The sequence below is a fragment of the Vombatus ursinus genome, unplaced genomic scaffold, assembly GCF_900497805.2.
Source record: "Vombatus ursinus unplaced genomic scaffold, bare-nosed wombat genome assembly UNPS02014935.1, whole genome shotgun sequence".
NCBI lineage: Eukaryota > Metazoa > Chordata > Mammalia > Diprotodontia > Vombatidae > Vombatus > Vombatus ursinus.
The window spans coordinates 1663169-1677677 of record NW_020954713.1 but is presented as its reverse complement, the minus strand read 5'-3'; the positions used below and the strand labels follow the sequence as shown (position 1 = coordinate 1677677).

At 53.7% G+C, this 14509-nt stretch overlaps 2 protein-coding genes across 16 annotated transcripts in view; both read left to right on the top strand.

Annotated features, from left to right (window-relative positions):
• Positions 1-3401, top strand: part of EVI5L (ecotropic viral integration site 5 like) — a 64137-nt gene extending 60736 nt beyond the window's left edge. For 6 of the 8 annotated variants that reach the window (XM_027844212.1, XM_027844214.1, XM_027844215.1 and 3 more), the window contains one exon: positions 438-3401. In XM_027844212.1, the coding sequence (XP_027700013.1) occupies positions 438-722 (285 nt within the window). In that variant the 3' untranslated portion in view covers positions 723-3401. The remainder of the gene's footprint in view (positions 1-437) is intronic. The other 2 variants (XM_027844217.1, XM_027844216.1) reach the window with 2 other exon arrangements.
• A 105-nt stretch (positions 3402-3506) lies between these two features.
• On the top strand, positions 3507-8846 carry LOC114029645 (zinc finger protein Gfi-1b-like). 8 transcript variants are annotated; one of them, XM_027844222.1, is made up of 6 exons: positions 3507-4268; positions 7018-7083; positions 7385-7516; positions 7645-7793; positions 7871-8105; positions 8617-8846. In XM_027844222.1, the coding sequence occupies exons 2-6, from the start codon at positions 7026-7028 to the stop codon at positions 8823-8825; spliced, it is 783 nt and encodes a 260-aa protein (XP_027700023.1). In that variant the 5' UTR covers positions 3507-4268; positions 7018-7025; the 3' UTR covers positions 8826-8846. The 8 variants fall into 8 exon arrangements, with proteins under 8 accessions (XP_027700023.1, XP_027700024.1, XP_027700022.1 ...); XM_027844223.1 differs by having other exon boundaries at positions 3507-4682; XM_027844221.1 differs by having other exon boundaries at positions 3507-6280.
• The last annotated feature ends 5663 nt before the right edge of the window (positions 8847-14509 follow it).

Below are 14509 nucleotides of genomic sequence, written 5' to 3'. Positions count from 1 at the left end.
TGGGTGAATCAGGGCTGGGCTAAGGTGGAAGACTGTTTCCTCAGAATCTTACCAGCCCTCTGCCTGATCCCCATCACTCCTCCCCCAATCTGGCTGGCCCCTGGTCTTCCCCTCAAACCCGGTAACAGCCGTCTCGCTGGTGGGGCCACAATGGTCCACTCCTTCCTCCTGCTCTGTGTTCTCCACCAAAGAGCCATCCCTCCTCCTGCCATCCAGTGGGTCTTGCTCCCTCCCTCTTTTTCTGTTTCCCTTCCATGTCCCTTGGTCATCTCCTTTGTTTCCTCCATCTCCATCCCCCTCAGCCCTCTCTAGCATTCCCTTTATCTCCCATTTCATCCTGGCCACAGCTTATCTTCCAATCTTCCCCTCTAATATGGGTTTGGATCCCTCGGGTCCACCTCCTTCCCAGCCTCATCTCCACTCCCCCCATCTCCCAGGTTCGGCTACTGAAGGGCCCGCCCCCGTTTGAGGACCCCTTGGCATTCGACAGCCTCCATTTGGTACGTCATTTGGATGAGGACTCGCTGCCCTCCTCCGATGAGGAGCTCCTGGGTGTAGGCGTAGGGGTGGGGGCAGCCCTCCAGGATGCCCTATATCCTCTATCTCCCCGAGATGCCCGGTTCTTCCGACGACTGGACCGCCCAGCCAAGGACAGTGAAGGCAGCACGGACAGTGAAGCTGATGAGCTGGCCCCTTCCTATGGCCAAAGCCTGGGTAACTGAGGAATGACTGCCTCCCTAGCTCGCCCCACCTGGGGCTCAGACCTCTCATGTTCAGGGGGGTAGGAGGGCAGGCTCTCCCCAACCTCCATCCAGCGTACTTCCTGGAGGGGATGTCCCCTCCTCATAGGGATGAGGAGGAGTAGGGCACATCTGGGTGTGCCTAGCCCCTCCACAGAGGGCATCAGAACATCTACCTTGAGTGTTGTCTACACTGCCCTCTCCCAAGGGCGCTTGTGATTCACTGTATTTAAACTCGACTCCATTCTATGGCTCCCTTCCCATCTCCCACCACCCTCATTCCTTTCAGGGGTTCTCTAGGGCAGGGACTGGGAGACAGGAGGATGCTGTGGCTCTAGGAGTCACAGGCTCCCCTCCCCCTCCGAACACTTATGTGGTCTCTAAGTTTCTGATTGTTCCCAATGTTATTTATTTATCTACAAGAGGATTGCTTTGTTCTCCTCCCCCATCCCTGACTGCCCAGGACCAGAAAGCACTGCCGTTCCCTCCCAGAGAGCAGCACAGGCACTGGGGCGAGGAGGGGCATAGAGGACCAATGATCAGAACTGGCCTTCTCTGTGGCAACTGCCACAACTTCTCTGCCTCCATTCCTAGGATTAGACTGTCTGTCTTCTCCAGGGACTTGAGAGTTAAGGACACATAGACCTTCCTGCCCCACCACATCCATGGAGATGCTTCAGATTAACCACATCCCTGCCTGCCAGTTCTGCACCTCCTCATTTAGGGGCTGGTGGGGGAGTTGGGGGGAGGGCGGGATTCAGCCATTAGCAGATCTGACAAGGGAAGCAAGATTCCTGAGTAAAAGATTCTCTCCTAAGAAAAAAAGAAGCCAGGTCATGACAGATGGGTCATGACCACAGGCCTCACAGAGCTATAACTTGGTGTCAAAGCAAGACTAGGACTCTCTTTTCTGTGATGTAAAAACCACCAGCTGCCCCTGAGCTATGGTCTCCTCCTTTCGTTGGGCTGACAGAAGAGGCTGGCTTACACCCTTGAAGATGCAGGATGTACAAGCCACCCAGCTTCATCTGTTTGCTGGGCCTTCCTTGGCCCAGGCATGTCCATACTCTGAGTGACTAGCTCCTTCCTTCCCAGGCCATCCCCTTGTAGCCCATGAGGTGGAAGGACTGGCCTCGGAACAGGAGAGGTGGTTTTGGGGCCATCCCTGTGTCGGTTTGGGCGTTGTGCCTTCCATTAGCCGCTGCCTCTTCCTCCCTGTGCCAATTCCATTTTCTCACCATATTGTTTCTTCTCCACCACTCCCTTCTTGCCATCAGCCAAGCCAGTACCTGGGTCAGTGCCCCTGGAGGAACAGGCCCTTTTTTCGCTAAAACCAAAGTCATCCCGGTCTGGGGAGCAAATATCTAAGAGAATGTCTGGAAGTATCTGCTAATCCTGAGCAGCTCACCCACCCACCCACCTGCCACTAGTCCCAACCAGGTGCCCAGAGGTCTGAGGAGGATTTTTTTGGGCCACAGGTGGGAAGAAGGAATCCTCATTTGGCTCCTGAGCTAAGGGAGAAACTGCTTTAGCCACCCCTTGAGCTAGAGAAGGCTCTGACCGTCATAGCCTCAGACCATGGAGCTCCCTCACCATCCAGAGCTGCTCATCCCCCCATGGAGCAGTCCTCTTCCCCTCCACCCAGCACTTTGCTTTCTAAGGTTTTCCTGGTGTCTCTTTTCTTTGCCAACATTAAAGGTGCTGCCAGGTTTCCTCATAGCCAGATGGTGACCAGACCCTAGAGGGAAGGGGGGAAGGGGAATTGTCACTTGAGTGTCTTATCCCGTTTGTCTCTCCCTGCAGTATGATATCAGTATTCAGCACCCATCTGTGCCCCTGTGTACCCTCCCCCTTCACTCCAAGCGGGTCAGCCAACCCACAAGAAGCCACCTAGGAGGAGAAGGAATTTGGGAAAAGAGGAATAGAAATGTTTCCCTGGTAGGCCCTGTCCTAGGAACCTGCTTGTAGAATTTGTGCCTGTGGCCATGGAAGGAAGAAGTGCCATATTCCCTGGAGAATAAGACTTCTGGTCTTCCATTTCATCCCTGACTCCTCCCCCTCGGGCTCTGAACTTAGGTGCCAAAATCCATGAAGTGTCTACTTAAAGCTGCTCTGGGGGCATGCTCCCCTCAAACACACACACTATACCCTAAGTGTTATTCTCTGTCCTTCTCCCTGTCCTTGCAGGAGGATCTGCCCTATCTTTCATTCCTCACACCTCATTCTCTTGTCCTCCCCCAGTCACTGAGGGCTCATGGCTCCAGGGCAGCCCACCACATTGGTGCTCCCAAAGCTATCTCCTGACCCCTGCCACCATTGCCCCTGCCTCTTAGCTGATATCAGAAGCAAATAGTCTGATCTATACTTAATAGGAAAGCCCCTGTGGGGCAGGTTTCCCACTCTCTTTACTCCATCCCTTTTCTCTCACACACATACACAACATCACCTCCAACTGGCTCTGTCCTCTGTGCTGAGACCAGAAGTAGTTGAGGGTGACTGCTATTCTGCAGGTGTCTGGCCTGCTCTGCAATGTCCTGTCAGGTGTAAGTGTATGGCCTCCACCTCCCCCCTCTGCCCACCACCATCTCACACTGCCTGTACGAACCCATGTGTCTTCACACAAGGTTGGAAAGACAAATAATAAAGCATATTTACACGGTCTTAGAATTGGTGGGTAGGATGTTGGGGAGGGGGGTTGAGGGCAGTGGTGGAGTTTGCTGGGAGAGAATCCTAACCTAAGCAAAGTGAGATGAAGACTGACCAGGGAGGCCTGAGCTTCATGGCTTAGATGAAAGCAGCTTGGGGTTCTTTCCCTTCCTCAGTCTTTCATCTAATAGCAGACAGCAGGAAGGGAGCAAGAGAGACAGGGCTGCTTTCATTCCCCTGAAGTACTAGGGAATAAATTCTCTTTCAGGACAGAGTATGCCTGTGGAGGGAGGGATTTTTGAATGCCAGCAGGGAAAAAAAAGAGGACGGAGCCTGAGAACTCAGACGCCATCAGGAGAAGTGGCACACAAACTAAGGAAAGCCTTTTCTCACCTCATCCCAAACCCTTGGGTTCCCAGGGCTTGCTTGACTGCTATGGAGTTTTCAGTGTGGCTTTAAGTCCTGACTCAGAAGTGGGAAGGGATAAGATTGGCAAGACTGAGCATGTGGTTTGGTGAGATGAGATCCTTTAGGGGCTGAGGTTGAAGTCAGTGGTGACTCGGGCTGTGGAGGGGTGGGTATGTGTGTGATAGGGAGATGAGGTTTGTGAATGACGTGTTTGTATATATTACTGTTTTGTGTGGGTGTGAAGAAGGATGTGTGGGTGGGGTAAGACAGTGTGCTCCTGTGTGAGTAGGTGTCATTAAAGTCACCAAACATAATGTACTAGGGGAACACAGGAGAATGAGGTTTCACTCCTGTCCTTAAGTAGCTTCTGGACAATATAACTGAGTGAAGACACTGGAAAAATAAGAACCAGAAGAAGCTTGTGAGAGTTGAGACCACCGAAGGTGGAATGGATAGGAGGGATTCCAGGAGGAGGTAAGACTTAAACTGAGCTCTGCAAGATAGGTAGAATTTTAGTTAATTGGAAAGGTGAGAAGAAAATTGCAAAACCAAAGCCAGAGGAGTTAAGAATGTGTGTGTTATCTTGGGTGATGGGGTGGAAGTGGAGTGATAAATGTGACTAGTCATTGGGAGCAATAGGAGATAAGACTAGAAAAGCAAATTCAAGACATTATGTAGGACTTCATGCTGGTCCTCTAGGGATGGGGAATGATATGAACAGAGCTAGACTTTAAGAAGATAAATCTAGCAAATGAAATACAGAAGGGAGAGACTAGAAGGAGACTGCTTTAGAAGACTGATGCAGTAGTCCAGATCAGAGATAAGGAGAGAAGAACCCACCTCTAATTTATATGGGAATGAACAAGCCCCTCAGATGAAACCTGAAAGGTAAGCATCCCTAATAAATCTGGTGTCCTGGACAGGAAACAAGGATTTAGGGGTACGGGCAATTCATCTCCTGACAGCGGAGGGTTTGGACTTTGGAAAAGAAATAACAATTGATATTCATGTGGAACTTTAAAATGTACAAAATATTACATATGTATGGTGTGTGTGTGTGTGTACATACACACACACACACATATTATCACTTGAACCTCCTAGCCTTGTGAAATAAGGACTATTGGTGTGATCCCCATTTTGCAGATAGAAACTGAGGCTCAGGTGAAATGACTTGCCAAAGTTACATAGGTAATAAATGTCAAGAGTCATACTTCACATTCAGGTCTTTCCAAGTTAAACACTGATTATTTGGTTTTCTGGATCATGGATTGTACTTCAGTGGATCTGTGATCCCATCAGTGTAGATACTTTCTCCACTGATTGAGATCACAACCCTTCACACTGTCTTGTGTGATTCTTATCCATGCCTTTCTGCCGAGTCTTCCACAGAAGACTCACTTAGTGTATGGGAAGCCTTCCAACACTTAAGATAGAAGAAAGATGGGCTTGTGGTCAAGGCATCTCACAGGCCTGGGAAAAATATCTATGATGAGGGACTCAGTAGCCTGATCAACAAAGCTTTAAAACAGGAATGTGACAGGAAGGAAGAAAATGCCTACATATAAACCATTAAAAAAAAAAAAAGATATGATGTGGAGGACATGATCAGAAGCTTTAGACCTGGAAGTAATACTAAAGGCCATCTCATTCAATACCCTCATTTAACTGATGAAGAAATTGGAACCCTGAGAGGTGAAGTGACTTGCTCAAAGTTGCTCAGAAGCAGAAAAAGGATTTAAACCTAGGTTCTCTAGGCTCTAAATCCAGAGGGTTTCCCCCCACCATGGCACAAAGAATAGTGCTTTCAGTAAGGAGAAAAGATCAAGAATGAAGTCTATGTTCAGTTAACTCCATATCAATTGCACAATCTGAGCAAGAGACAGTGACTGAGATTTTAACACAAACAAGTACAACCTCATAGGTGTCATTGAGACTTAGGAAGTTGGGATTCAGGACAGGAATCCATCCATAGATGATCATGTGTTGTCCAAAAAGAAACATGGGGGGGGGCAGTTTGTACATTAAGAATCCCGTACTCAAATCTTAATCTACGAGAAGAATTAATTGGTGGGTGAAATGGGACTACAGAAAGCACAAGGGGAAATGACCATAGCATCCTAGAGTTTGTGATAACCAAGGGTGGAGACAAACACTGGAGATGTTAGGCTTTGTATCAGAAGGCGGGACTAGAGGAGAAGCTGCAAAGAGGCCAATTCACACTGGAGGTTAAGAACTTCTAGAGCTATCTAAGAGGAATGAACTGCCCCTTAGAGGTCTTCAGGTGAAGCGTGGATAACCATTGGTAAAGGTAGTTGTAGAGTGGATTTAGGCTCATGTACAAGTTGGACTAAATGGCCTCTCAGATCTCTTCCAGCTCTGAGATTCTTACAGCAGAATCCAGAGAAAAGGAAGGTCTGATCCTGGTGACTTAGAAGAGTGAGAACACCCTTTGGGTTGGAATGGTCAGCACAGACTTTGTGGAGGTGAGACTGGAGCTGGACTTTGATGTGTAGGTAAGATGAGGTTAGCTATGAGGCTTGTCTGGTAAGGGGGCAAAGTATGTGGATGTGGAGATGTGGAGAAGATCTCTGTGTTGAGCTTTATGTTCTACTTTGTGTTTATGGGGGTTTAAGGTAAGTCTATATCCCCTGAGGCCCAAGAACAGAGGGCAGAGGTGTGTATGTTGGGCATGCATGGGGGTGGGGGGGAGGAATTGGAGAGGAGAGTATTAGGGTAGGGCTGCCTTGGCATTCCTGCTCAGGTCTGAGGACAGGGACACCTAGATCCTCATTCCTTCTGGGAAGGAAATCTCTGTAGTTTGCAATGGGAATTCAATTAGTGTGTGTTCCCATAGCTAATAGGTGGGGTGAGGTGTGTGTGTGTTTGCAGAGTATGGGGGGAGCAGTGGGAAGATACGACAAGCTCCCGAGATAAAGCCTTTTAGAATCCCAGAGTGAGCTGGTGCCAGGATGTTGGGGGAGAGGGAAGAAGATAGAATGGCCCTAGGCATCCTGATACTCAACTCTCCTCAGTTCCCATCCTCCAAGGCACATCTGAATGTCTGATAGCTACAGAAAAATCCAGGCTAATCTAAACTAGCATCTCCAAAATGGGAGGAGTCAAGGGGGTTACCAGGCTAGACACCTGAGTCTTCAGATTGGGGGTAAAAGATGTCTGGATCCTAGCCTGCTTTCTTTTACCTCCCACCTATGGTGGGTAGCCCCTGAGATGCCTCGATCCTTCCTAGTAAGAAGCAAGAGATCCTCTGGAAGGAAGAAGATGATTGGTAAGTATGGCCTGTCCTTTCTGAAGATCCCTAGCCCCAGAATCCTGCAGGGATCCCATGGAAGAGCTAGGTATTAGGCTGCCCAAGTTCTGGAGGAAGAGAAGGACTGAGGAGCAGAGAATAAGGACAGGATAACTGGCCAAATTAAAATTGAATTTAAGAGCCATGGATGGGGGTGGTGAGGGGGTGGTGAGTTAGGAACCAGGATACTTTAGACCGGGGTGAGGAGCAGCAGAGTCAAGGGCTAGAATGTCTGGGTTTTCCCACAGTACTTAAGGAGTGATGGGTTCTTCTTGTATAGGCTTTACTCCAGGGGATACAGCCCCGTCTGTGGGGAGCCTTGGAGGCACATGGGCTGAGAGGCCACTATACCCAGACTCTGAAGCCAGCTCCTCCCTGAGGTCCCCTGCCCTAGCCGAGGGTGACCTCGTTGGTAAGAGCTCCCCTGGGTCTAAGAAGGTGGAAGCCAGAAGGCTGTGGGCTAAGGAGATTGTGAGAGGTTGCCATACAGTCGGATCCTAGGCGTCTTATACTGACTGGATTCATTTGACCTAACCCCAGGGCTCCAGGGTCTGGCCAGCCTCTCCTGGGATGGTCACTGCCCCCGGCCCCAGCTCCAGCCTCAGCCTGAGACAGGAGTTACTTCCCCAAGTCTGCAGCCACAGCTACTGCTGTTACCACCCACAGCACAGCCCCCTCACCAATTCAAGGTAACCCAGGAGAACAGGGGGGCGGAGGGACAGAATCTACTCCAGCGCCAGCCCCAGCCCCAGCTTTCTGCCTCTAGGGTAGGGCGGGATGGTGTCGAGGAACCCTAGCCTTGTCTCTTCTTCCACCGCTCGCGTCCTGTCCTCAGGAGAGGCTGTTCCCCTGCGGCGTGTGCGGGAAGAGTTTCCGGCGCTCCTCCACTCTGTCCACACACCTGCTCATCCATTCGGGCACGCGGCCCCACCCCTGCCCCTTCTGCGCCAAGCGCTTCCACCAGAAATCCGACATGAAGAAGCACACGTTCACCCACACCGGTGCGGACCGGGAAAGATGAAGATGAAATGGGCTGGGTAGAGGGGGGTGGGGTGGGGGAGCAAGCTTCCAAGCTTCAGGAAAGGCCACCGTGTGGTCTCAGCGAGAAATGGCGGAAGGACTGCCCCTCCCCTCCTAGCCGGCAACAGATCTCCCACTCAAGGAGGGAAGTTGGAAAACAGCCCAGTCCATTGTCAGCCTCATCTCTCCCCAGACGTATTTCACCCTCGCCGGTCCTCACATTCATTTTTGTAGCTCCTCAATCCCCTCCATTACCCTCCAATGTCCTCATTTTCCCTACCCACTAACCACCCCAATTCTACCATCTTTACTTCCCACTAGATTCTCCATCTTCCCCTCAATATATTCCCATAACTCCCCAGTTCTGACAACTGATTTATCCACCCTACCTCCATAGTTCCCCTCCTGTCCAGCCCCATGTCCATTCCCTTACATATGCTCCTTGCCCAGCCCCTCCCCACTTCCACCAGGTTCCCCTCTGCCTTTCCACAGGAGAGAAGCCTCATCACTGCGGAGTGTGTGGAAAATCCTTCAGCCAGAGCTCCAACCTTCTCACTCATCGTCGGCAGCATGGGGTGAGCCGGCCCCTGCCTCGGAGGACAAAGTGCCCACCCTCACAAGAGTCCTCCTGCCTCAAAGAGTCACCTAATACCTCCCTGGGGGTCCTGCGCCCCAGGGAGAAGGGAGAAACCTGTCCCTAAAGCCTTGTTCTCCACCTGTTCAACCACACCATCACCATCGGCAGAAATGAGAGGGCTTTGATGCAACCTGTGTAAGGAACCCCAGATCCACAGGTTCCAGACAGCCCAATCCCCCCAAACACAGCAGCTACAGCTCCACTATCTCATCTTTATTACAAACTAAAAAGGCCTCAGAAAACACACAGGCACACCACACACAGACTCTAGGGGCCACAAGAGCAAACCAGCAAGGACAATCTACAACATACATACAATGCATGGGATTGACAAGGAGTTTTGTCAGGCCAAGACCCTTTCAGGACTCAGATAGAAGCATGTTAGGAAGCTAGAACATCATCAGGACTTTCCCTCTGCCCAGTTCCCCCTGCTATGGAACTGCAGATGGGAAAGCAGGTAAAATGCCGGTATCAGACAGGCTGGGGCCTTCAGTTCAGAGGGCACAGCAGTCCTTTGGATGGGATGGGACAAATGCATCTCAGTGGAAGGTCTCCACCTCCACTACAGTCCAGTCTCCCTGTGGTGAGGCAACATCATCTGGGGAGAAGCTAGTGACAGACGTGATGCTAGCCCGGGACTCATCCAGAGGGGAGAGCAGTTCTGCCCAGCGGCCCAGCTCAGCATCACTCAGAGCTGGACGGCCACTGCCAGGTCCCTGTCTGGCTCCCCCTGGTCCCTCTGCAGCCAGCAGCAGGGTCCGGCTCAGCAACTGCTGTACTACACTGGCCTGCAATGCTCCCAGCTGCAGCTCACCCACTCGAGCTGGCTTGGGACCACGAGGGGCTGGAGGCATCTTCTCCACTGTCTGATCATCCTCTTCTTCCTGATCCTGTACCTCCCTGCTCGGGGGTCCAAATGCTGTTTCAGGGGCCTCTGCCTCATAGATCGTGGACAGGCCATCAGGGGGCCCAGCCATAGGGGACCAGGGCAGTGGCTCACCTATGGGAAGGAAGGACAGGGTTGAGACTTATCCCCTTTTGAAAGAGCTGCCCTCTTCCTCCAGGCCCTTTCCCTCTGCCCCCTGGCTGCGGTTACCTGGGACCCCATGGGTAAGTCGAGGGGAGGTAGTACAGGGGCTCCGGGTGGGGACCCCTGGCCGGCTCCAGACTGCAGGATGGCAGGCAGCAAGTTCGAGGTCAGGGTCAGGTGGGGGCGAAGCTGGGGCCCCTATCTCAGGGCCACTATCATAGGCTCGCAGCTCCTCCGGCGTACTTGTGGCACTGCTGCTGTGTCCAGCAAGGTCTGGGCCACTCAGAGTACTGGAAGGGCTTCTGGACAGCTCCGCACCCAAAGCTCCCAAGGACAAGACAGACTCGGGAAGGGGCAGCTCCCCAGGAGGCGCATTCTGCAAGTGGGGCTGGGTCAGCACAGGGGCTGTGGCCAAGGGAGAGGGAGGTGGCACAAGAGATGTGTCCAGGTGAGAGGGAGGAGCCTGGAGAAGAGGCGTGGCTAGTGGAGAGGGAGGAGGGGGCTGCAAAGGGCATGTATCCAAAGATGACGCCTGAGAAGGCATGGCCAGATGAAAGGGAGGGGACTGAAGAGGGGGTTTGGCCAGGGGTGGGGAAGGCGGGACCAAGCGAAAGGATGGGGCTAGGGAAGAGGGAAGGGCCTGCAGAGGGGGTGAGGCTGGAGGAAAGGGAGGAGATTGAGGAGGGGGTGAGGCCAAAGGAAAAAGAGAGGACTGAAGAGGAGGTGTGGCCAAGGGAGGAGAGTAAGGGAACAAGTGAGAGGGTGGGTCTGAGGGAATGGGAGGGGCCTGGCGAGGAGGCGTGGCTAAGTACAAGGGTGGCTCCAGTGAAAGGCATGCGGGTAAGGGAGAGCCCTGCAGAAAAGGTGTGGCCTGAGGGGGAGAGGGTGGGGACAAGGGAGAGGGCGGGGCCTGCATAAGGGGTGTGGCCAGGAGAGAGTCAGCCCTTTGTTCAGAGGGTGAGGCTAAAGGAGAGGGCGGGTCCTGAGGAGTGGAAGTGGTTGAAGGAATGAGAATACCCTGGATAGGTGTGGCCACAGGACAGGGAGAGGCCTGGGGAGGAGGTGTGGCTGGAGGAGATGGGGCCTGGAGGGAGGGTGTGGCTAAGGGAGGGGAAGGTGGGGCCTGTTGAGGGGCTGTGGTCAGAGAGGGAGGAGCCTGAGGAAGTGATGTGGCTGAGGGAGAAGGCTGGGTCTGGAGAGGACTGGTGGCTGAAGGAGAAGGTGGAGCCTGCTGGGGTGATATGGACAGAGAGAAATTGACTTCTGGAGGGGGTGTGGGCAAAGAAAGGAGAACGGCTTGTTTAGGGGGTGTGGCTAAGGGGGAGGGTGGAGCCTGCTGGGGAGATGTGGACAGAGAGGAATTGGCTTCTGGAGGGGGTGTGGCCAAGGAAGGGGGAGGGGTTTGTTGAGAGGGTGTGGCTAAGAGAGAGGGTGGAGCCTGCTGGGGAGATGTGGACAGAGAGGGATTGACTTCTGGAGGAGGTGTGGGCAAGGAAGGGGGAGAGGCTTGTTGAGAGGGTGTGGCTAAGGGAGAGGGTGGAGCCTGCTGGGGAGATGTGGACAGAGAGGAATTGGCTTCTTGAGGGGGTGTGGCCAAGGAAGGGGGAGGGGTTTGCTGAGAGGGTGTGGCTAAGAGAGAGGGTGGAGTCTGCTGGGGAGATGTGGACAGAGAGGGATTGACTTCTGGAGGGGGTGTGGGCAAGTAAGGAGGAGGGGCTTGTTTAGGGGGTGGGGCTATGGGTGGAGCCTGCTGATCTTTTCGACTAGGCGGAGGTGTGGAGGGAAGGGAAGGGCCCTTGGACCGCATTACTGAGCCGCTCGAGGGTGGGGCCTGAAGAGAGGGCTGGACCAATGAGGCAGCAGAGGCTCGGTCTTGGCGACGGGTGGGTCCAGGAAGGCGGGACTGAATAAACCCTTCGCTGGACTTCCTCCTGGCCGCAGAGGCTGGGCTGGAGACAGGGTCCCCAGGGCTCTTGGGGGTTCTTCTGGGGGCTGTGGCTTTGGGCAGGGGAGAGAGCCGGGCCCTGGATTTGGGAGGAGCCCGCGGAGACCCTGGTTCGGGTCCTGAGGCTCCAGGCAGACGTGACCCAGGGATCCCAGTCCTTGAGGCTTGGGCTCCCTGAGCTGGTCGAGCAGTATCTGGAAGAGACCGGACAAAGGAAAGGACTCTGGGAGGTTCATTTTGGACGACCCTACGAGACCTTTCCCCTTTGCCTGCACCTGGTGGTAGTTTTTGGCTCTTCCCCAAATTGAAATGGGGGGGGGGTTGTCAGCCAGCTCCTTCCCTGGTGACCTTTCCCCATACACCCCTTCCCTGGCTACTCCTCACTGTTGACAGGCCGCCACCCTCTTGCCCTGAGGCCTATGCCATCACTATTCCCCTGACCCTCCTACCTCTCCTGGCCTCTGCTGGGGCCACATTGTTCCGTCCTGTGGGGGTAGAAGCTAGTGGTGTTTTAGCCTTGACTGCAGACTCTGCTGGAGCAGAGCGGACTTGCTTGGCTGGGGTGGACACTTTGGAGCCCTGAGACCCTGGCCTTAGATAGGAAAAGAAAGCCTGGGTCAGACAAAGAAATTTTGCTTGGGTCCCCCAGAATCATTTAGGGCTGACCCCCTTCCCTGGAACAAAAGCTGATGGTTTGTATACATTTGCATCTAAGGTTGTAAAATAAATCTGTTTCCTGTGACACATTCACCCCTGAGAGGAGCCATACCTAGGGAGGGACTATGAACCTGAAAGAGACCAGCCTGGTGAGACGGCATATCTGAGGAGGTGGTCCTACTGGGGAAGGGTCATATGTGAGGAGGGGCCTTAAGGAGGGACCAGTTTGGGAGGTGGGCCATATATGGAGGGGGTGTGCCATATCTGGAGAAGGGAATAGCCTGGGGCCATGCCTGGGGAGGGTCCAGCTCTGGAGTGGTCCTATCTAGGGAAGGGTCACATGGGGAGAAGCGTATCAGAGAAGGGGTCATACCTGGATAAGTGTTATGCCTCAGTCATACCTAGAGTGGGTCCATATCTGGAAATGGGTCATACCTGCCTGTGGAGGGACCAGTCTGAAGAGGGGACATTCTTGGAGAAGGGTCATTCTTGGAGGCTTGGCCAGCACCTGGGGCTGGTTCCGCTTTCTTCACCAAAGGCTGCCTGGACACTACAGGGAGAAGCTCCAGGTCAGCTCAATTCTGACCTCCTCTGTCCTCCCATAACCCCTCTAAACACCTTTGGAAGAGGACAGGGTTGGGGGGACAGGGAGTGGATGAGGAAAGGCCTTCCTCTAAGGCCAGGAGCTCTGCATTATCAGCCCTGGAGGGCACCTCAGGAGGCTTGAAGAAGCCAATCTGCTTCCCCAAAATTCCCCTCCCTTTACTGTCTCTGACATTTGGATGAGAAATGAAGGACTAGAAGGGGTGGGACCGTCAAGTAGGAGCAGGGTCAGGGAGTAGAGTTCAAAGTCATTGTCAGAGAGGAGGACCAAGAGATTTAAGGCAGATTTAAGGTCCCAGAAGCAGTGTCAGGAAGTGGAGTTGGGGATCAAGAGACAAGACCTGGGGCCCCTGTACCTGTGCTAGGAACATTGTAGCCTGTCTTGCTGGTTCTGGGGGGCCCTGATAGGGCTGTGGCCACCTTGGGGACAGGGGTTGCTCTTCCTCCCTGTTCCCCTGAAGACCTCTTCACCACAGCTCGGGGCTCAGCAGTGGTTCGTGGGAGCACTGTTCCTGATCTTTTAGGAGTCCCAAGAGGCCCTGGCACTGAGGAGCTGGGCAGGCGGGGAGCCAGGGGGCGACTCCCCCCAGCTTTGGCTTTCACTCCAGTGTTCATCCTGCAGCAAAGACAGAGGATTACACCTGCATCCCAACCTCTCTTGCAGCACCCAGACATACCAGCACCTTCCCCCACCCCAGTCCAGCACCCAACGGTCCAGTTCCTCAGTCTCAGCCCCCCCCCCCCCCCTACTTCTTTTTTCCCCCCCTCCGGGGGGGGGGGGGGCCCGCCCCCCCCCCCCCCCCCCCCCCCGCCCCTGCCTCCTGCTGGGGACACCATAGGAGTTCCCAGCTCTCCTGTGTACATCGTGTAGCAACCAGCCCCTTGGCACCCAGCAGGTTCTGAGGGAATTAAATGGCAGATGGGGATCCCTCCCCCTCCACCCTCCCATACACAGCTTAGAGAGATTAGCACCATCTAGTCCTCCCCCTGAAGTGCTAGGATAGTGCTGACGCCACCACCCAGGACCCAGGCATCTTATCCTCTGCCGTCCAGCATCTGAGAGACCCAGTCATCCTTCCCCTGATCCCACACACAAACTCCAGAGATCCCTGCCACCCCCAATGTCTGAAGGACAGAACAGAGAGCTTCCTCTCCCCAGTACAGGTGCTATTCCTGGCTAAATGTTCAGCCTCGACACATGCAACTCCCAGGAAGACTAGAGGAAACCAAGGTTCCAAGTAGGCCTGAGGAAGCGGTAAAGGATCAGAAACCCATGCCTCATTTCAAGTAGATGGAGAGCTTAGGGAAGGGGGAGCCACTCTGGTCACGTCTCTGGCTCGAGCGGGAGCAACTGAATCGGGCTGTGCTCCGGGGGGGGGTGTCTGTCTAGCGTCCCCCCCAACCCACCCCCACACACACCTTGATTCCAGACACCTGCTGGCGGAAGGAGGGGATGAAGAGGGGCTGCCATGAAGGAGTTAATGGAGACAAAGAGCCCAGCGCGACCGCCGAG